We start from the raw sequence: 21188 nt of genomic DNA on the forward strand, positions 1-21188 counted from the left end.
GTGGGAAGGGGAATGATAGGGTCCAAACCTATGGATCCATGGAATTCCCAAGGACCGACATTATATTGTGGTTTCCCACTGTCGGATCCTGTGAGGACCCTTAACACAGCGGAGCGATCTTCCGAACTGATCCTCTGCGAGAACAACCACAATGTCGCGACTGCGCGAGCGCGTACAACATGCTCGTTTGGATCTTAAGAGCAAGACGACTGTCGATGGCTGGGTACTCGAAAAGCAAGAATCCAGCTGGGCCCCTGCGGGAACATGGTCGAACGCTGATCTCGACATAACTCCTGTCGAGAGGCGCACTTGGACCAGTTGGACGATCTTTGGATACTGGTTCAGCGATATCATAAGTATCCAGAGCTACCAGACCGGATCCACTATACTCGCAGTAGGGCTCACATGGTAAGTAAAACCTGAGTCTCGAACGACGTATCTATCGAACACTGACCTTGATGACATATCAGGCATGAAGCCGTCTTCGCTATTGTATTCGGCTCCTTCGTCATGGGCATCCCCATGGCACTGAACGGCTATACCGGGGCAAAGACACATGCACCGTTTCCGATCCTCGCACGTGCATCATACGGATATCAGTTGGCCAAGTTCCCCGTCGTGGTCCGCCTCATCACGGCCCTGTTCTGGCACTCCATCACCAATTTCCTCGGCGTAGGCCCGACCATCCAAGTCATACGGTCCATCTGGCCATCCTTCAGGACTCTCCCTAACCACCTCCCAGAATCAGCGGGCATCACGTCGCAACAAATGATCGCATACTTCGTGCTTTGGGTCGTGCAGTTCCCTCTGCTGCTGATCCCGCCACATAAAATGCGCTGGCTGTTCACCGTCAAAATCATCATGGCCACAGCCACTATTGTGGGAATGACTATTTGGATCTGCGTCAAAGCCGGCGGCAGTGGAGACATTTGGGACCAACAGCCTGCCGTCACAGGCTCAGCCAAGTCCTGGCTGGTCATGTGGTCCCTCAACAGCTGTACCGCGTCGTGGAGCACGGTGGGCGTGAACATCCCAGACTTCACGCGCTACCTCCGCAAGCCTCGCTCCGCGCTGCAGCAAGCACTCTGGTTCCCCTTGATCTGCAGCTGGGTCGCCGTCATCGGCATCATCGTCACCTCGGCTTCCTATGTGCTATATTCCGAGTACATCTGGGACCCAATAGCCATCATCGACACGTGGGAAGGACCTGGAGGTCGCGCTGCCGCGTTCTTCGCCGGCATGTCGTGGGTCCTCGCTCAAATTTGCGTCAACGTATCTGCAACTGTGATCTCTGGAGCGAACGATCTGGCAAATCTCTTCCCAAAGTGGTTCAACATTCGACGTGGGGCCATCTTCATCACCATCATCGGCGGGTGGGCGATGGTGCCCTGGAAGATCCTGCACTCCGCGAGTTCTCTGTTGAGTTTCATGGGCTCGCTGGCGATTTTCCTGTCGCCTATGATGGTAAGATCTTGCTCCGAGTCTGAATGCTTTGACTGACAAACATCTTGCAAAATATAGGCGATTCAAATTGCCGACTTTTTCATCGTCAAGAAACAACACCTCGATCTGCCGGCCCTGTATCAGCCACACGGCCGCTACCGATATATCTTCGGCGTCAACTGGCGGGCATTGGTTGCGCTCACCGCATCTATCACGCCTTGTCTCCCTGGTCTGGCATATAATGTCAATCCGAATGTCGAAATCGGTGGAGCAGCATATTTGATCCAATTTAATTGGTATTACGGATTTGTCGTTGCATTTGTGTGTTATAGTGTAGCGAGTTTGTTGTTTCCTGCGAGGGAGACACTGGTGCATTGTATGATTGAGACAAATGATGAGGGGAATGTGGAGAGGATCGAGGCCGAGAAAGGGTTGGAGATTGTTACTGCCAGTGAGAGACTGAGTGGTCATTAGGTAGTGAACTCTTAGGGAGAAGGAGAAATGGAGAAACGAATCAAACGCATGGAGTTGACGAGAAGAAAACCGAGATAGTCTAACTGGCTCTGTTAGATCAATGAAGAGTATACGGTAATACATAGTTTCAAGCTGACAAGTTCTGAATCTGATGTTCCCGTTTCCCACGCACTCCGGACGTGATATGATATTATGCAACGCTCCCACAATACTTCAATAGCGATAATGCCAAAATAAAAACGTGTTTGGGAGAGAAACCACGATGTTTAGATTCTGTAGTCATTATCATGAAATATGGACTATTACCATTTTTTCTCCTGTCTGACTTCGAGAGTCAAGTTCCATCTCTGTGTGCCCCTTTCTATAGCGCGAACAGGGCCATAACACCGGCAACGGCGAGGCTGGCAGCGTTCAAACCCAGGCGGTCAGCAGCGCCAGTGAACGTAGGTGCAGTGACACCGGCGCCAGTAGCCGTGGTAGAGACACCTGTTGCCGGGATTGTCGTTCCAGCAGGGACTACAGAGCCAGTTTGAGTGGTGAGCGTGGAGCCACCACCGTAGGTCGTGAGAGGAATGGTGCCGGAGTAGACGGTGCCGCTGGGAGAGATGGTTGACCACCAGCCGCTTGAGAAAGTGGTATTGTAAGGGTTGGCATCTGCGATAGAGGTGGCTCCGGTCTGTTGAGCAGGGGGTCCAAGAATGGTGTTGCCGGCAGAGTCGGTCGCAGTAGAGCTAGCAGTGACGGTAGGCTTGCCAGATCCGGAGCTGGAGCTACCGCTGCTGGCACCCTTGCCGGCGAGGACTGAGAACTGAGTCGAGTATTGAAACTCGCCAGTGCCGTCGACGATGATCAACATGCCATAGCCGGTGTCGGTGGCTTGCTTGCCGGGAGCAAGGTCGCTGGGAACTGACCATTGATACGACTTCTGAGAAGCAGGGAGACCTTCAACGATGGCGGTGTCTGATGGCACACAGTTTGATGATGGACCGTGGCAAAGGACAAGGCTGACGGTCACACCATCGGTCGGGTGGGTCTCGGGGTCCCACGTGATCTTGAATGTTTCACCAGCAGTAACCGGCTGTTTTGGTCAGTCAGTCATGTCAGGAGAAGAGAAGTCGATAGAACACATACAGTTGAGAGATCAGGGGTGAGAAGAGGGCCCCAAGTACTGGCACCAGGCTTTGTGAAGGCTTGAGCTACGGAGGCGAGCCCAGTCGCTGCGAATGCGATCAAGACGGAATGCATATTGAGTTTCGGGTTATGACTGTTGATTGAGTCGGCTGAATAAGTTTTAAACAGGAGTAATGCTCTAAGTTGGCGTAATGATGGGCTTGGGTCAATGCGATAGTGAATGGACGTCAAAAGAGTGACTGAAAAGGGTTCAAACGTAACAGGCCAGCTGGAGATGAAGACGGTCGACAAAGAGAGCGATACTGACTAAGAAGAAAAGAAGAGAGGGAAGAGGGAGAGGTTATAGTTCAACTGGAAGGAAAAGAACATTGGATGGTACCTCGTACTGTGGGAAGAGTATAGTTTAGCTCAGCCTCAAGCCCGTCCCCGTGTTTCACCAACTTGGGAAATTACGCTGGACAAGACAGACCAACGAACCCCCTGGATCTTGGAGGCTAGACCCTTGGTGTCAGTGGATTCGTCGAATGACATAACCTACCCAACTAACAGCTGAATACGCGTCTCTGGGGCCGTCAAGCTTGCAGAACCGGTCAAGCAGTTTAGAGGTTAGTGATAGCCTGCTCGGATATGATTGTCCCAAGTATACAAGTACGTCTTGGATAGCGCGTTAAAAAAAGGAGATTTTATGATGTAACGTGGTTTGAAACCAGGAGAGCTGAGTCTTTGCAGCAGAACTAATGCGCTGCGGTTCGGCATGAATCAATCAATCCCCCTCTCCAGGTTAGGCATCGGGTACCGAGTACGGAATTGTTTCTAAGCGATGGATTTAAAAAAAGAACTGTGACTCGGTGAGACACGTTCGGAAGACGACATATACAAACATTCTGTTTAGTTTACTGACATGTCGAAGGATACTTTTGGTAGTAGTGGACTCTAGAATGATGATGAAAATGCCACTGGCACTGGCACTGGCACTGGCACTGGCACTGGCAACCTGAACGACGGAGCTCCTCAGCTGCCGTGATCGACGGTTTTTGAGGATCCCCCGGAGATTTCCCTCTGCTTTTCCGATCTCACCAAGCCAGCCTTCTATTGAATCTCAATGGCCTGTCAATTCGTATAACCAGATTCGTGGCAGACAGGTTCAACATCAACACGAGGCAGACTGCGCAGATGCGACTACGTACATCAAATACGAGCTAGATCTAATTAAAACACTATCTCTCGACTTAGTGAATAACCACTGTTACGCTCTCTCTACGGGAGGTATGTCGCACGAGACAGCCTCGTATGCAAGGTTAGCTTGAGAGCCGACCGCTCCCAATGGGTACACACCCCGCCTTGACCTCTTCGTCCGTCTATTATCAACCTTCCTAGCCATGGCCGGGTCCTCCTCCAGGTCTAACGAGACCCATTCGAGACATCCAACCCCACAAGCGCCTGCGATCCTATCCCGCGACTCCGATATTGAAGACACTTCTGCTGCATTAAAAAGGACATCAAGAGATGGAGGGAATTCTACCGAGTTGCGCAAGTTGCATCACTCTCCATTGCGACGTGGTGCTGGAGGACACATTCAAGATACGGTCCCAGTGAACGAAAATGAAAATGAAAGCGATAGTGACAGCGATGAAGATCCCCGATACAAGCGTCGCCTGCAGAGGGTGTCGACCATGTCCAAAGAATATACCGATGAAGAGGAAGCTGCCGTCGTACGGAAGCTCGATCGCAAACTCGTTATACTCCTAGGTTTCTTGTATATGCTGAGTTTTCTGGATAGATCAAATATCGGCAATGCTCGCATCGCTGGGCTAGAAAAGGACTTGTCTCTGTCCTCTGCCCAGTATGACTGGCTTTTGACGGCCTTTTACATCACATATATTGGCTTCGAGTGGATGATCCTGCTGTATCGACTTGTCCCAGCACATGTGTACATCTCTCTATGTGTATTGACATGGGGGGTGGTTGCAAGTTTCCAAAGCATAACGACATCTTTCTCTCAACTTCTCATCCTTCGCGGTCTACTCGGTATCACAGAAGCAGCGTTTGGACCGGGGGTTCCCTTCTATATGACTTTCTTCTATCGGCGGTCTGAATTGGCTTATCGTGTCGGTTTGCAGATATCGGCTGCACCACTAGCCACTAGTTTTGCCAGTTCACTCGCGTGGATCATTGTCAAGCTAAGTCAAAATGGACCCATCGCACCATGGAGAGCTTTGTTCTTGGTCGAAGGCTTCCCTTCCATCTTCGCCGCTGTCGCAGCGTGGTATTATATTCCAGATTCACCATCCAAAGTGAGGTACCTCACACCAAGAGAACGAAAAGTCGCCGTGATGCGGTTGCAATCCGAACAACAAACCTCGCATTCTCGTTCTGATTCAGCATCTACCATGACTCTTGCCGAACGATTGAACCTGAAGGACATTTTGACCACTATCCTTGACCCCAAATCCTACCTGACTGCATTGATGTTTCTAAGCGTCAATGTCGCATTCAGTTCATTGCCAGTCTTCCTCCCCACGATTATCAGCAGCATGTCATTCTCCCCTCTGGCCTCTCAAGCCCTAGCGGCACCGCCCTATCTGTTCGCATTCTTTTTCGTCCTAATTATTGGACGATATAGCGACAAATACGCCGATTCACGATCACTGTTCCTCATTGGAGTGTCTTTACTCAGCGCTATATCGTACGCCGGTATCGCTCTCGCCGGCTCTCTCCATGAAGCCCTAGGCGATGTGGGCGGTATTACGATCCGCTATATAGGGGTATATGGTGCAGCGATGGGTCTCTTTGCATCCGTCACGCTGATAATCACTTGGACTCTCAACAATCAAGCCACTGCGACCAGCAAGGGGACGGGACTTACGATCCTTAATGTCATAGGCCAATGTGGCCCTCTAATCGGAGTCCACCTGTTCCCCGAAAGCCAAGGCCCTTTCTACATCCAAGGAATGGCCGTCTGTGCCGGTTTCATGGCCCTTGGTGTTGCGGGGTTGGCTTTCGTGCTGAGAATCGTGCTCAAGCGAGCGAACTCCAAGAATGGTTTCTACACTGGTGGCGGTGGGAAGGGCCCAGAAGAGTATGAGATGGTCGAGTCGAACATCCGGAGTAAAGACGATGATCAGGATACTGAAGAGGTCGAGCAGACGCTGATGGGCGCAGGGAGGAAGTTTAATGCCGAGAGTGGTGGGGGATTTCGTTACATGCTTTGATATAGCCTGTACATACATGGATGGCGGCTCCACCTCGATTTACGAATTTACGCACGCAACAGAAAACACACCAGATAGACACAGCGTCCTCCAGTCAGTGGTATTTTGACACGAAGTTATGGAGGGCAAGAACTTGAGTCAGAACCCCTGGTATTGATGTCATCGCCATGATAGTATATTTACATTTTCTTGTCCTCGTTCAAATCATGCAGATTGAGTCAGTGTCTTCTCAAAAGCTACAAACTGGTAGACATTTCCTTTCCGGATGTTGAGCAGTTCGATCCACCTAATCATGCCTAGTCGCAAGTAAAGCCTAGATCACCCCAAAACCCTAGTTCTGATACACGGACTTGACGTCCATCACTTCAGCTGCCCGAAGGGTTCTTGCCCTCTTCGGCTTTTTTGGCACTCTCTTTCTGCATCTGTTCTATCGTCTTGTTCTCCTTGTCTCCATTGATAGCTTGCTCACTAGACGAGGCCAGCTCAGGCTTCCATTCGCCTTTACCCGTCTTGGCTTTGTCGACGCTGTCGGACTTGTGGCGCTCGATGTTACTCGCTCGCTCGGGGTGGTCTTTGTTGTCTGTGTCAGCGGATTGTGATCTATATCAGTAGGGCTGGCGGGAGTATATCAAGGAGAGCAATCGGAGAGAGTCACTGGTGTGGAGGCCGGGGGAAGGAGGTAGCAGCGCTTTATCTTAGGGATTGGAATACATGAATTGTCTCCCAACAGAGAGGTGAGACGGAAGGTAACATACCATGATCGGCTTCACTCAATGCCCGACACGTTGAAGAGGTGTGGAATGTTGCGACCGGTCTTGAAGCAACGGATCGGCTAACCGTTCGCAGCGGTGTGAAAGTGCGAGCAAGGTACGACATGATAGACGGCGTAGAATATATAATGGAGTAATGAAATGGAATAAGCGATACGATTGGTATATAAGACCTACAGTATCGAAGCAGTAGTGTCTCTCAGGGTCAAAAGTGGTTCTTTAGTATCAAGATCAGAGTCAGAGGAATGAGGAAGTCTTAGGAAGCTCAGCAAAAATATTGCAAGCTCAGGGCTCACAGACCCGATGGTACTGCTACCGAGGGATAGCCATTGCTAACGAAATCGTCCTCATGACGTCGTGAGAGTCCAGGATGGTTTGGTTTGGTGCGTCATTGTTCAGGGTGTATTCGCTTGTATAATTGAAGCGGCTTTTATTTCCGGTGGATTGAGATTCGAACTATTGTGATTGGCGGAAACATGCTCGGATGAGGAAGATCTTTCATCCGAGAACGTGATCTGAGTACTACCATTACATAAGCAGTTGACGCGACGCGTTCGATTTGATCACTGCCATCAAATTTGGGCGACAATGACCCCACGACGACAACAACAATTCTTCACACTGCCAGCTAACGCAGCAACGATGCTTCAGTCTCCTGCAAAAAGACGAAGGTTGAATGGTTCAACTATTACAGGCGAGGGCTCTGACAATATTGATTCCCCCCATCTTAAACAACCCGTCACCCCCACCAGGGCCTCGTACCTGTCACCAACGAGAAGTTCACTCTCACGATCGCATCCTCACCTAATCAATAAAACGGCAACTCGCTCGAGCGCTGGTCCAAGGGGCAAGTCACTAAGAGATGAGATACTTCGGCCTCCAAGCAAGACCTCTGTCCGTGCAGAACCTCTAGCTGTCGCAGACAATGCAGACGAGAGTGAGAGGAGGGCGAACGAAACCCAAACTGCTCTACATGTTGAACCAAAGACAACTATCGAAGCCAATCAATCTAACGTTTCTCAAACCTCACGTTCCTCATTGAGACAGCCTCCGTACTTCGACCAAACCAGACCAAGCCCACATTCGGATGAGGATACGCTACCGGAAATGTTTAAGCCTGCCTTAGTTCCTAAGCCAATACACGAGTCTGGAGCAGAGACCAGAGAGCGCAGTGAAGAGATAGAGCTGCCACCTACGCCCGTCCAACTCGGTGTCACAACACAACCAGATCGACCTCGTGGTCTGGCGTCTAGCAGTAGTCCTCGGGGTTCGAAACTTGGCAGTGGAAGACGAAGACGTCGTAGGACCGATGGCCCGATCACAAGCAGTCCTCTGAAGCCGAGACATGCTGATCGAGCCGCAGCTGATCGTGCCGACTTGGACCTGGAGCAGATTCTCGCAGACGAAGCGCAGGAAAGCGAGGCGGATGACACACAGGATGTGGAACCTCCGCCTACTTCGGCTGTGCTTCATCAAGAGGATGAAGTCGACAGCGCATCAGCCGAAACGAGTGAAAAGCAAGCTGTTCTACAGAAACTACTTGCAGAACTGGAGAAGCTTAAAATGGAAGTCGACAAGCTGGATGCTGCTGTTGAGAAAGACCAGATCGATGACAGTATCATGTCTCTACTGTTCCAATCTCCAGGAGTTAACCACGACCATGACAACACCTTGCCCAGTTCTGCAACGGACGAGGAGAACGCGACACAATACCTTGCCCTATTCTCGCCTGGTGATCTTCGCTTGTCGAGCTCGACCGAGACGAAAAAAATCCACCACCGAACAAAGATCATTCACTCTTTGACACTTACAGCTCCACCCCCATGGCCTGTTCATGCAGCCATGTTCGCTTTCGAAATCACGGTAGATGCAGAAGATGCACGAGTAGAGCAAGTTTCTCGAAAACGAATCTCCGGACTACCACGCAGCAATGGCCGACCAACCGGAATACACAGATGGGTGTCTCAGCGTCTCGACCATCCTCTACACTGGCACGACGTGGGAGGCATTGTCTGGGGTTTAGGCCAATGGTTCCGCGCGTCAATCGAACGAGCACGTATTTTCCAGCAACTCGATCAGCGGCCCGAAGTTGCCACAAGCATCTCATCAAGCAAAGCCACTGACTCAATCACCGAACGCGAGGCCATCACACTCGCCCCATATCTCAACCAAATCCAAATCCAATTACAGCAACCCCGAGCAGCCAACACGACCAACAAACTCGCCACCAAGAAGAAGATCCTCCTAGTCTGGGACATTAACATTGACTGGACCGGCGAAGTGAAGTCAGACATCAGCATTTCCGTGAGCGGTGTCTCAGCCAAAGCGAGCCGTGGCCTGAAAGAGATCTTTGGCGGCCTGGTGCCGAACCAAGGTGTCGTCAAAGCGCTGGAGCATGTCAGTGGTTTGCTACATGGGGGTGGTGATGATAATGAGGATGGCACGGATCCACCGGCGCGAGAGAAGGCCCGGAGAAAGAAGAGGAAGCGCGTTGTCTTGGTCTGAGTGTTATGGGCGAGCGGGTATTATGATGTGATGAAATGAGATGAGGTGGGAACCAACTATAATGACCCTGAATGAGGATGCATGATCAAGGGCGAGGTATGGATGAATGCTGGTGCCGGATCGAGGCGGGGACGAGGCAAGGCCAAGTGGGTTGAGTATCTCAACGATGTTCTCTCGCCCGTCCGTCAAGTCAATCTGTCCATTGGATACGTACCCACACAACGCCTCTTACTCGAGAGCAAAGTGCTGATTAGTTAACGTACATACCACGTACATGTTCGAGTTCCCAGCATGATTGATACCTCCCGAGATGAATGAGACTTGGAAGCTTTTCACATCGGTTTTCCCCCCTGCACATAACATGCGTGCCTTGATTTGAGTATTAAGCGCACCCTCCTTTGCAGCACATTCGTTCGTTGTTCATCTTTTGGAGGTTTTATCTTTGGAGGATCCAAATGATCCTCACTCAGAGAGAGGGGATTGGGGGAGGGGAAAGATACTGCTGGGTGAGTTTTTAAAAAAAGGTAAACAGGTTGTGACGCCGGGAACCCCTTCTTTATTGGAGCTACCTAACATTGACGAGCGTGCCATTTGGTATCCTCGGATCCATAGCATACCCTATATGTCATGCCATACCATGCCATTGTGTTTTGGTGTTTTGGTGTTTTTGGGGATAGAAGATTGCACCCGCCACTTCTCCCTCCTTCATGTGAACTGAACTGGCATGGTCCGAGGACTATTGATGGCTAGAGTATGCACATCTGTCCCTTTCCACCAGGCCAATCCGTCATTTGCATGAGACCACATCGTCAGATCACATCGCAAGTTTCACACCTAATTCATCTTTGCATTCATTTCAGCCACTCCTTTACTTCTTCTTGCTCTCCTCAGCATCAGCCTTGGCCTTGGCTCTCTTCTCGCGGGCACCGACATATCTGGCCTCGGAACGAGCCTCTCTCAACTTGCGGTATGCACCACCTTCAATCTCCTTAGGTAGGTTGCTCTTCTTGACCTCAGAAATACCGTGCTTTACGCCAACGCCAGAGTCGATAGGGAGGACAGCCGAGAGCTTGCCGTAGACGACATTCTTGGCGTCTGATGCGCTCTTGACATCCTCTGCGCTGCTGTCGAGTTTCTTGTGTTGACCGGCCTTGCGTGGGAACAGGATCAGGCGTGCCTTGTAGGCCTTTAGGCGGTCGACGTTCAAAGAGAGGGCTTCTTGACTGGTGGTTTGGCGTCTGGGGTCAACTGAGATACCGATTGTGGGTGCGAGTTTGCGGGGGATGCCGGCTTCCTGTTTGGGAGAAGGCTTTTGTCAGTTTTTTCCATCATAATTGGAGGTCAAGAGGTGTCATGTCACTCATGGTTGAAGTCATGGGGTGAATTTATATCCGTTGATTTGGTTAGACATCCATAGTGGGCTCCAAACCAACTTCAATTGTTGTTCCTGACAATTCTTTGCGACCATCGGAATGGTGTGCGCAAAACCAATCCCACCCCAAGGCTTCAACCATCTTGTTTTTTTTTGGATTCTCGACCCACAATCCAGAGGGGAAATTCATACCTTCAACTCAGCCAAAGTGAAACCTCTACCAGCGCGCTGGCGACGGTTGTACTTGATAGTAGGGCATCGGACGATAGGTCGGAGACGGTCGGTGGGACGAGGAGCGACAGCAGCGGCCTTGGAAAGACGAGCAGCTCGGCGTCGAGATTTGCGGCCGGCTTGATCGAAGTGCACACGGACTCGTCTTTGCCAGTCCTTGTGGAAATGGTTATTGGGGAGCTGTTGGTTGTGCTTGATCGCCATTGTGACTGATGACGATTAAAAGAACAACCGATAGAGTGAGTTTGAGTTGAGCGGATTGGAACTGGAAGTTGTATCTCAAAGTACGTGTGGTGGAATCCCAAGTCCAAAATTCGCAGTGGGCAAGAAACTCTTGGCAGGCGCAACCAGTAGCAATACTAGGGCTCCTTCATGGGGAAGCCGCGAAAAACTCGGCGCACTTTCTGTAAATGGATGGATCAACACCACGTGACATTCCCGGCCTACTCCTTCGTATGCTTCTCCGTAGTACTGCATTCACTTGGGAACTCAAGGCTCTGTTCGTGCTATGATTGTTTCGGTAGTCTAGAGGGAGAGAAAATCCTTCATTCAAATCATATGACTGAGAGACGAGCCTAGCTAATCGTGATCCTGAATCGTACAAATCCTTTTCCGAACTTTGGATGGAGATGGATATCATTACATTCGTTCCTGCTATAAAAAGTACACCTTCCTCCTCATCCTCCTCATCATCATTGACTCCAAGATTCAATGCCTAAACCAACTCCTTGAGATAACTTTGCCTTTTTCACCTTGATGTCTGACTCGCCAAAACTAGAACCTCGCTTCTGGCTTTGTGTGCTTTTTTTGACTGGTCCAAATAGCTTTGATTGTAAAAGACTGCTTGATCTTTCGGCGTTTTGAGATAACCTCAAAGATTCCTGGCTACCTGGGTTTCGGCGTAGCATATCACTTGCCAAAGAACTGGCTTGTGACTGTTGAACATCGTCATCAATCTCTTCAGCATCTGATATGGAGATGGTGCTGTCTCTGTCATGGCGTTCCCTTTCCGCCGACTCAATGACAAGTTGTGAAGCAGGTGCCGAGAAGGGGATCATCGACTCAGGGTACGTATCTCGACCAATAGAGCGATGTTGGGCTGGAGTGGTGTGAAGCGAAGAAAGAGAATGCGCTCCTCGGGTATGGCCCCGCTTGACCTTTGAAGCATGAGTTCGAGTTGGTGTTGATGGTACACTGATACTTTCTCCATTCAAAACCTGGTCTGCCGCCAGCAATGCTGCAATGTTCGAATGATTTGGTGCACTCTGAGGGAATTGTGGAAGGCTTCTTCGCTGAGGAGTGGTGAAGGTGTCGCGTGGAGTGGTGTATGAAGGAGACAGGCTCTTCAGACGGCTGAAATGTTCTCGGTTGTCACGGATACGTTTCTTGAGAAGAGCATTCTCCTCCATCAACAAATCAAACTTGTCCTTCTCCATCTCAATCAATTTTTTGGCCCGTTGAAGTCGCTGTTCCGCTTCGTCTCTTTCCTCCTCCAGCGATCTGCAAGTTTTTGTCAGAGCATCAATCTGTGGTGCGGATGGTGGTTGAGAATTTCGCGAGTTCATCGACAAGGTAGTTCTGTTCTTGAGCTCCGTACTGTGTAGCACTTCGATTTCTCGTCGAGTCATCTGCTGCTCAACTTCGGCACGTTGAGCCGCTTCCTCTGATTCCATCAGGAGTAAATTGTATTGCAGTTTGAAGTGTGCAGCAGCGGTCCTAGCATCCTTGACCGCAGTGACCAATTCTCGGGCCATATCTCGTAGTTCTCCAATGCTATCGGACCGATTGATGGCATCTTGAGTTGGAAGGGCCCGGAGCACATTGTATGGAATAGTGTTTGGTGGAGAGGCCAGGAAGGCATCACTGGGAACATTGCTGTTCTGGTTGACGGGTGAATGAAACCGTGGGGGTTGTGTAGAGGGAGGCGGCGTCATACTACTTGACATTGGTGGAGGAGAAGTATATGCTGATTTACTGAGGCTGTCTGCGGACCGAGTTCGCACAGGCGGAGGAGTTGAGGGCACGATGGAGCCTTGTAGATCGGGTTCAGGCAGAGGGCTTGCCATTGTATGCGACGAGGGTGAGTTCAGGGTTGAATTCACTGGATAGAGGTGATAAGTGCTTCACAGGGCATGCACTGAAGCACACTGATGGCGGTGAGGGGCACTGATATTCGTAGGATGGTTGCGACCAGAGATCAGCGGTGCGAAGTGAAGTGAGTTTCGGGACGGTATCGATAGCGGTGGAGTCGAAAGTGAAGCACGGAATGACCGTGGGTTGTTTATGGTCGGAGCGCAAGAAGGACTTTCTGAGAGGACCAGGTGTTTGGATCAGAAAATAGAATTCGATTGCACGGGGACTCGAGATAGATATTTGACAGCTTCGAAGATGGAGGTTGGCTGGTGGTCACATCTGTAGAGAGGTCAACGTCAACTCGAAGTCGAAGATGGATGGCTGGAAGGTGGGTTAAAATCAAGTGGGTGTTGGAGGGAAGGCGCGAGACGAGGATTGGTTCAGAATGGCTGGGAAATCGTGACCAAGCTAACCCGATCGAGGTAGCGCGTCATTAGTGTCTTAGTGCTGGTCGCTTAGGGAAACCGCAGTGACCGCCTATTTGGGCAGTGGCGGCCCCTTACTGTCAACAACCGCCCGCCGAGAGGTCAACCTCACTACTCAGGCTGCCAGCTCGGACCTTTCTTCTCTCACACTACGTGCTGTACGTCCCCCAGTTGCAGTGGCTCTAGCTGGGAGCTTGGGTAATAATAATATCACCCACAAAATACATCAGACCCAGGCTGTCAATATTGTTGAAGATATTGGGTCTTCTCACTTTTCTGCGCTCCATGGGAAAACAAATCGATATATCTACTTTATTGATCCGGCTCCAAGTCAGAGTCGCTCCAATATTATCAAAGCATGGGCCATGACCAGGACCAGGACCATGGGTCCAACATCCCACTTCGGGCCAGCATTCCACGGCTGTCTCGTCTGCCCATGCCACGTGCTGTTCCTTCCAGTGATAATCTACGGCTCACTGCGAGAAGTTCTACAATGCCCGTAATTCACAATGATGACTTGAGGAAGAATTCCACTCTTCCACGTCCGAGTCCAGTCGGATCCAAGGCTCCGCTCTCAGAGACCTTCAATCATTCCATCAGGGCCAGATATGGCTGGTCTGACACCTCCATCCGACCCAGGAGTGTGTCGCCGGTCAGAGATGCACTGCGAGACGCGCAGACCGCTGCCTTGGACATCACTCCTCCTGGTTCGGCAGAGCTTCCCGTCTTTGAGGATGGGAACGAAAACCCGACCGTCGCCGGCAAGGAGACAACTACCAACACCTTGCAGGAGCGGCGACGGCCCCGACTATCATTGTCTGAGAGGACTATTGAGACTTTGTCGCAGATATCGCCGTGTCCGTCTCCCACTGGCAGACGGCCAAGCGTGGCGGGTATCGACACTTCTATGCCTCCCCCAATGCGGCCAGCATCAAGCATGAGAGAGTCCAGACCCAGCACCCCATCCAGTGCTCGTCCAGACTCACCATCAAAACGACCGTTCAGACCTCCTGGTAGAATGTCTCCAACAAAGGATATCGCCTTGGCCCCGGTTGTCTCACCCGGCAATATATATACACCACCAAAAGCTTTTGTCAGAGGTCAACCTTCACGAATTGCCAAGTTGCCACATGAATCAAAACGCTCAATCAGTTCAGCTTTCCATGTTCACGACCAGAAGCCTGGCTCCACGCGTACCGCACCTGCCCTAACGTCAACCATAAAATTCAAACCCACATACAGCAACAAAACAATAGGACATACTCCCTCTGTTACGAGACCTTCGCTTGCCTCCCTCTTCAAGGATGTAGTTCCCACTGGAGCCAAATCTGTAAAGCCCCCGGTGTCCGAGGACCAGCGTTCAGGATTATTGAGACCCAAGACTAGAGGAGAGAATGCAATCGCGCCTTCTACACCCCCATCAGCACACTCAAAGAAGCAAAAGGCTACGCCGAAAGCTGCTGCACTCCCCTCCAATGAAGACAAAAGTTCACCAAAATCGTCAGCCGCTCTACGGGAAACTATCGCAAAAGCAAAAGCAGCAAAGAGAAAGGCTATGGGCTCATCGCAAGGAGTCGCAGACCAAGCTACAAGCCTAGAGCCATGGCCTGTGGTCGAAATTGAGGACGATCTAGTTATGGGCAAGGATGGCAAAGGGCTACTGCGGAGACGCATTGCACAAGCTCTCACATCTGGTCATCTGAACATCACAGGCATGAGTCTAAACCAGATACCCACAGAAGTTATGAATATGTATGAGTCGTCGGAAAACAGTACAACGAATTGGTCAGAGATGGTCGATTTGATCAAGTTCAGCGCGGCGAGTAACGAAATCAATGACCTAGGAGAGGAGACCTTTCCCAACTATTCTCCAGAAGAAATGATGAATGACGACGAGAAAACCAATCAATTCGGTGGACTTGAACACATTGATCTACACGGTAATCAATTGTTCAGAATTCCAGTGGGCATTTGTAGGCTTGAGAGACTGCAAGTTCTGAATCTGAGTAACAACAAGTTGACAAGTGAGTCTCTGACGGTCATTGGACAAGTCAAGAACTTGAGGGAGCTCTTACTCAGTGGCAATCTCATTTCTGACGTGAACTTTGGCAATCATGAACTTGAAAACCTCCACACTTTGGATCTCCACAACAATCATATTCAGCAAGTGCATCAAGAGAGCATCGGTACTTTCAAGAGCTTGAAAGTGCTAAATCTTGCAAAGAACAAGCTGGCGGGGTCTTTCCCCTGGCAGTCGATAGAGAGTTTACCTCTCGTAGATCTCAATATCTCCAATAATCGCCTATCAGACACGCTCTTTGAGGCGACGTCAAAACTGTCCGACTTGCAGAAGCTTGACGTTTCCCACAACGTGTTGAAAGATATCGGCGAGGGCTTGCTGCCTAATCTTCGCTCTTTTGCAATCAACAACAATCGTCTGACTGAGCTGTCGACCTTGGAAAGCTGTGAGTCCTTACACACTTTGCTTGCTTCGGAGAATGAACTGGAGGTGTTGCCTGTCGGTTTTACAAAGCTGAAGGCATTGAAAATTGCCGATTTCTCACACAACAACATCCGAATCCTTGATCCTGAAATAGCATTGATGGATGAGTTGAGCAGCATCACCCTGGTTGGAAACCCTCTACGGGAGAAGAAGCTCCTCGCGATGAGTGCGTCGGAAATCAAACAGGAGCTGGAGAGAAAAGTCGAGACACAGCATGAGCACGAACATGATGGGGGCGTCCTTCAGGTGATCAACGAGACCGCCGAAGCTCGCTACAAATCTGTCAATGGAGTCCTTGATCTATCTTCTCAATCCTTGACAACAATTAATCTGGACGAGGTTGATTTTCAAAACTCACACGTTGCGATACACACATTAAAGCTTTCCAACAACGACCTCACTGCCCTCCCATCTGAGTTGCTTGCCCATCCAGCTCTTAAGTATTCACTGCAATCGTTAGACCTCAGTCACAACCCGCTTTTGCATCCGACCCAGTATATTACGTCGGAACTGTTCCTTCCCAGCCTCAAATCGCTTTACATTGTAAGCACGGGGCTGACGTCTCTGGACGCACTGACGACTTACATGAAGGCGCCCGAGCTTGCTGAGCTGAACATCTCATGTCATCGATTGGCAGGACGGGTGCCCTGGGTGCAAGCGTGGTTTCCCAAGTGCACAACACTTCTGGCGACTGACAACTGGTTCACCAGCATTGACCCGGAAGGCGTACGAGGCCTTGAAGTGCTCGATATCCGCAACAACGAGATTGAAAGCCTTCCAGCCAAGATTGGCTTGTGTGGTAACTTTGTGGGATCCGCTAAAGAGCCTGGTAAGCTAAGAGTACTGGAAGTCAGTGGAAACAGATTTCGCGTGCCGCGCTTGGTTGTTGTGGAAAAAGGGACTGAGGCAATTCTGAAAGACCTGAGACGCATGATTCCGGACAATGAAGTGCCTGAGGAGTGGAAGGAGATGGTATGATGCTCCATTTTTCCGCATTCCCTTCCCCATGTCCATATGTACGGGTAATCTGCATGAAGCAAGCGACATCCATTGAATTTGTGTTCATCTTGGCAGCTACATCAGCTTTGGTGTGGTGCCCTTCTTGTTTTCATCATTCAGCATTCGCGACATTGGCAGCATGTACAGATTTTGTATAGCCTTTGGACATAGACACGCTTACTAGAGTTTATAAATTTTGTAATACGATTGTATGGATATTCTTATTTTATTAACTGGATTTGAACCATGTCGTGCATTGTTTCATCGGAACCAGATGACTCGTTGATAGTTTCAATATACACTGGAAGCATTTATTGTTGGATCAGCATCGCTTGTCCACGAGGCTGCAAGGCTGAGAGCGAAAAGCGGTGTGAGCCGGCATAATTTTGCGGAGGTTTCGAATGTTTTTGTATGCCACAACATCTCTCTCCCGCACCAGCGAGCCAGAAAGCCGCCCTGAAGAGGAGAGTCCTACTTCCCCGACCAGCATACAGCCATGTCGAGCAGTACGTCAGTCCCTCAGTGTCCGTTTCCTCCATCCTACTGACCACTGCCAGCAGGCCAATTCAGCGTCTCCGAGTTACCAGGCGATGCCATCTCCTCGCTTCGATTCTCACCACACCCCAACTCTCTGCGCTTTGCCGTGGCTTCATGGGACCGATCAGCGTACCTCTACGAAGTGGCGGACGGGAAGACATGCGTCCTACTGGCGAAATATGAGCACCGCGCACCCGTGCTAGACATTTGCTTCGGCAAGGACGACAACGAACTCTTTACAGCGTGCCTGGATTGGGATGTGAGGAGGTAAGGCATACTGATCTCGCATTTCTTCTCTTTAAGAAACGGAGTCCTCTATTGACACCGCGAAACTCTACACAGGATCGATGTAGCATCTGGCACGCAGACGGTGCTCAGCACACACGACAACGGGGTGCGCTCCGTCGTCTATAGCCAGACACATTCCCTCGTCATCTCCGCGGCCTGGGACTCGACGGTCCACATCCACATGCACCCAGGCTCCGATAATCCCAACCCCGAATGGACATCCGCAACCATCACTCTGCCCTCCAAGCCGTTCTCACTGGCCCTCTCCCCTTCAAAACTCGTCGTCGCAATGGCCAATCGCGCTGTGCACATCTACTCACTCTCCACACTGGCCACGGATAGCAAAGCCTCCACCAGCAGCACGAACCCGCAAGCCGTTCTGACCATCGAGCCGTGGCAGCGCCGCGAGAGCAGCCTGAAGTTCATGACGCGCGCAATCGACTGCATGCCCAACGACGAGGGCTACGCGTCCAGCAGCATCGAGGGTCGCGTGGCGGTCGAGTGGTTCGACCCGAACCCCGAGAGCCAGGCTAGGAAATACGCCTTCAAATGCCACCGGCAGCCCGTCGATGATGTCGATGTGGTTTTCCCCGTCAATGCCATTGCGTTTCATCCCGTCCATGGCACGTTTGCAACCGGTGGTGGCGATGGGGTTGTCGCCATCTGGGATGCGGTTGCCAAGCGCAGGATTCGCATCTATCCAAAGTTAAATGCTAGTGTGGCGGCCGCAAGTTTTAGTGCTAATGGGAAATATCTCGCTACGGCTGTGAGTCCAGGGTTCGAGGATGGGAAGGATGAGATTGCAGAGGGTTCGCTTGGGATCTTCATTCGGGAATTGGGAGACAATGAGGTGAAGCGCAAAGCGAAGTGAAGATTGGAGGTGCCGCAGAGGAGAAAATATCGTCCCTCTAAGGATTCTAAGTCTCATCTATCAACAGGTTTTCTCCATGGGAAGAAAATATTGTTATGAGTCTACGACGGCAGCGTCTGCAGCCTCGATGCTGGTTACGGGTATCAGTGGAGGATATCTCGCAACCACGGAATGACGCTTCTCTCGAGCTCTCCGCAATGTCACCGACCCGTCAGCCATGCCGAAATAGCAAGCCACAGGCCGTTGACCACCGAGCACGCCGGCAGATTGGGCTTCCGGACCCGTTGGACCACAGAACAGACCAACAGCAAGTACACCATTGATATCCTTGATGGCTTTGGCGAGCAACTCGACTTCCCACTTGCCGTTTTCTCCGTCGCCGACCTCGCCTTTGGAAACATCTTCGGAGATGAGTAGGGGATGAGGGAATGGGGCATCGATGATGAAGAAGTCCTGGTCGGTCTTGATAGGACCTGCTTTGGCCATGTGGCCTTCTCGGAGATGTGGGTTGTGACTTCCCAGCATACGCAGTCTTTTCATGACTTGTCGTGCAGCTTTGGGTTCGACCTCGATGGGTATTGTGGGCCACTGAGTGAGCAATCGCTTCTGGAGCTTGCGGTGGTCTAGTATTGACACAGAACCGGTTAGCCGTTGGAAAGGGAATTCACTACCTCGCAACGTAGCGAGAAATCCCAGAGGATCGTCATAACATACCTGCCACACAAATAAATTGCTTCGCCCGCGTAGCCACCAGCTTCTCCTGATACAGACAAGCACCGCCGCCCTTGATGCAATTCAAATCCTCGTCGACCTCATCGGCACCGTCAAAAGCCACATCAATCATAGCATTGTCAGGCAATGCGTCGAACTCGATAGGCACAAGACCGGCTTTGATGATGAGCTGTTTCGATTGATAGCCAGTCGGTACAAATCCCACGCGCGAGACATCTTTTCCCAGCTCTTTGATTGCATCCACCACGTACACGATCGTTGTACCTGATCCGATCCCCACGAACCGTGGATTTTCTGGAAAATGATTGCGGACGGCTTCTTGAGCAGCAGCCTTTTTGGCAGCCTCGATGTCTAGTGCCATTATGGTTGCTGGACGAGGTGCATGGAGTGTGGAAGGACGGGAGGCAGCGGCTGTTGTGGTGGATGCTGTTCTTGGGGGAAATTGGAAAGGGCCCCTGGCTGTTGGTTTTATTGGTCTTGCTACTGCTCCTCTTCTTGAATAGATCAAGAATTTGTGAATCTTGAGCTGGGAATTGTTCACAGTCTGGAGTAGAGGTCTATCTGTGTACGAGTAAGAATTGTGAAGACAAACATGGTGGAGACAAATAGAAGAAGAAGGTAGCAGGTTAGATCACTCACATGTTTCGCTGCAGTAACACACTATTGATTTCAAGTGCAAGTTCATGCAATTGATTACGTAGGCGGATGAGTGATGACTGAGATGCAGTGGAGTGATAAAAAAAAGTGTGGGTGGTTGATCTGTGACTGGAGGGATGACCTGTAGGTTATGTAGCCAACTGGTTCTATATTGCCCTTTCTGAGGCTGGACGAAATGAAGGCAAAGGAAATAGCGACGAGTTCATCAGTTGGAGCTCGAGACGAACAACCCAGATTTGAACCTCAGGCTGACGATGTTTCGCATCGAGCTACAAGTACGAAACTAGATTCCAGATCTGGATTTGGAGGGGTTCAAGTTTTGTTGCAATGCGGGGTTTGCTGCTAACAACTTGAATTGGTGTCCTTGCCCGGCGAAACATTCTTACGGACCCGGAGTTACTGACAGCTCCTTCGCTGGAATTGTCCGACGCGTCTTGACGCGTCTTGACGCGTTCCCTCGTATTGTTGACTTCCTACCCCGTTGACGCTAATTGGGCTCAGGGTGGAGGGACTCAGTCTTTCTTCGAGAACCACGACATGCATGTTCCCACATCGCCAGCTGAGGGTGTCCTAGCCACATAACGGACCGGAATAATGGACCCTTTTCCCAGCACGACAAACATGCATCACCAATGGCATGTAGTCTCAAATGGTAGAGAGACACCAGACCACTTACGCCCTCAGGAGATAGCATCCATCATCTCCCCAACTTGTCATCTCATCTCCACCGACATCAGATGGCTCACTGACATGTTCCGAAACCACCCTGATTCAACTTCGACCGGAGTAATCCGTCGCACTGCCTTTTGCGTTGACCGACTATGGCATGAACCTCGATGTCACGAGGACCTAAGTAATCTTATTATACTTCTCTCAATTGTCCTTACCCATATTGTCTTTCTCCT

The 21188-nt window shown here is 50.7% G+C and overlaps 10 protein-coding genes across 10 annotated transcripts; 5 read left to right on the top strand and 5 right to left on the bottom strand.

The window, feature by feature from the left end:
• Window positions 1-151: 151 nt before the first annotated feature.
• On the top strand, window positions 152-1917 carry LTR84_008546 (uncharacterized protein; the record flags this gene model as incomplete). The annotated part of the gene is made up of 3 exons (XM_064852091.1): window positions 152-408; window positions 471-1464; window positions 1522-1917. The coding sequence occupies 3 exons, from the start codon at window positions 152-154 to the stop codon at window positions 1915-1917; spliced, it is 1647 nt and encodes a 548-aa protein (XP_064701688.1).
• Window positions 1918-2278: 361 nt separating this feature from the next.
• LTR84_008547 (uncharacterized protein) lies at window positions 2279-3162 on the bottom strand (the record flags this gene model as incomplete). The annotated part of the gene is made up of 2 exons (XM_064852092.1): window positions 2279-2995; window positions 3049-3162. The coding sequence occupies 2 exons, from the start codon at window positions 3160-3162 to the stop codon at window positions 2279-2281; spliced, it is 831 nt and encodes a 276-aa protein (XP_064701689.1).
• Window positions 3163-4427: 1265 nt separating this feature from the next.
• On the top strand, window positions 4428-6260 carry LTR84_008548 (uncharacterized protein; the record flags this gene model as incomplete). Its single annotated transcript, XM_064852093.1, has 1 exon — window positions 4428-6260. The coding sequence occupies one exon, from the start codon at window positions 4428-4430 to the stop codon at window positions 6258-6260; it is 1833 nt and encodes a 610-aa protein (XP_064701690.1).
• Window positions 6261-6625: 365 nt separating this feature from the next.
• LTR84_008549 (uncharacterized protein) lies at window positions 6626-7136 on the bottom strand (the record flags this gene model as incomplete). The annotated part of the gene is made up of 2 exons (XM_064852094.1): window positions 6626-6840; window positions 7016-7136. 2 exons carry the CDS (start codon window positions 7134-7136, stop codon window positions 6626-6628), a joined length of 336 nt encoding a protein of 111 aa, XP_064701691.1.
• A 536-nt stretch (window positions 7137-7672) lies between these two features.
• LTR84_008550 (uncharacterized protein) lies at window positions 7673-9535 on the top strand (the record flags this gene model as incomplete). The annotated part of the gene is made up of 1 exon (XM_064852095.1): window positions 7673-9535. One exon carries the CDS (start codon window positions 7673-7675, stop codon window positions 9533-9535), a length of 1863 nt encoding a protein of 620 aa, XP_064701692.1.
• Window positions 9536-10403: 868 nt separating this feature from the next.
• Window positions 10404-11342, bottom strand: LTR84_008551 (uncharacterized protein; the record flags this gene model as incomplete). The annotated part of the gene is made up of 2 exons (XM_064852096.1): window positions 10404-10829; window positions 11100-11342. The coding sequence occupies 2 exons, from the start codon at window positions 11340-11342 to the stop codon at window positions 10404-10406; spliced, it is 669 nt and encodes a 222-aa protein (XP_064701693.1).
• A 488-nt stretch (window positions 11343-11830) lies between these two features.
• On the bottom strand, window positions 11831-13204 carry LTR84_008552 (uncharacterized protein; the record flags this gene model as incomplete). The annotated part of the gene is made up of 1 exon (XM_064852097.1): window positions 11831-13204. One exon carries the CDS (start codon window positions 13202-13204, stop codon window positions 11831-11833), a length of 1374 nt encoding a protein of 457 aa, XP_064701694.1.
• A 985-nt stretch (window positions 13205-14189) lies between these two features.
• LTR84_008553 (uncharacterized protein) lies at window positions 14190-17177 on the top strand (the record flags this gene model as incomplete). The annotated part of the gene is made up of 1 exon (XM_064852098.1): window positions 14190-17177. The coding sequence occupies one exon, from the start codon at window positions 14190-14192 to the stop codon at window positions 17175-17177; it is 2988 nt and encodes a 995-aa protein (XP_064701695.1).
• Window positions 17178-17694: 517 nt separating this feature from the next.
• LTR84_008554 (uncharacterized protein) lies at window positions 17695-18894 on the top strand (the record flags this gene model as incomplete). Its single annotated transcript, XM_064852099.1, has 3 exons — window positions 17695-17704; window positions 17759-18002; window positions 18078-18894. 3 exons carry the CDS (start codon window positions 17695-17697, stop codon window positions 18892-18894), a joined length of 1071 nt encoding a protein of 356 aa, XP_064701696.1.
• A 93-nt stretch (window positions 18895-18987) lies between these two features.
• LTR84_008555 (uncharacterized protein) lies at window positions 18988-19987 on the bottom strand (the record flags this gene model as incomplete). The annotated part of the gene is made up of 2 exons (XM_064852100.1): window positions 18988-19517; window positions 19609-19987. 2 exons carry the CDS (start codon window positions 19985-19987, stop codon window positions 18988-18990), a joined length of 909 nt encoding a protein of 302 aa, XP_064701697.1.
• Window positions 19988-21188: the final 1201 nt, after the last annotated feature.

The sequence above is a fragment of the Exophiala bonariae genome, assembly GCF_035927105.1.
Source record: "Exophiala bonariae strain CCFEE 5792 chromosome Unknown scaffold_32, whole genome shotgun sequence".
NCBI lineage: Eukaryota > Fungi > Ascomycota > Eurotiomycetes > Chaetothyriales > Herpotrichiellaceae > Exophiala > Exophiala bonariae.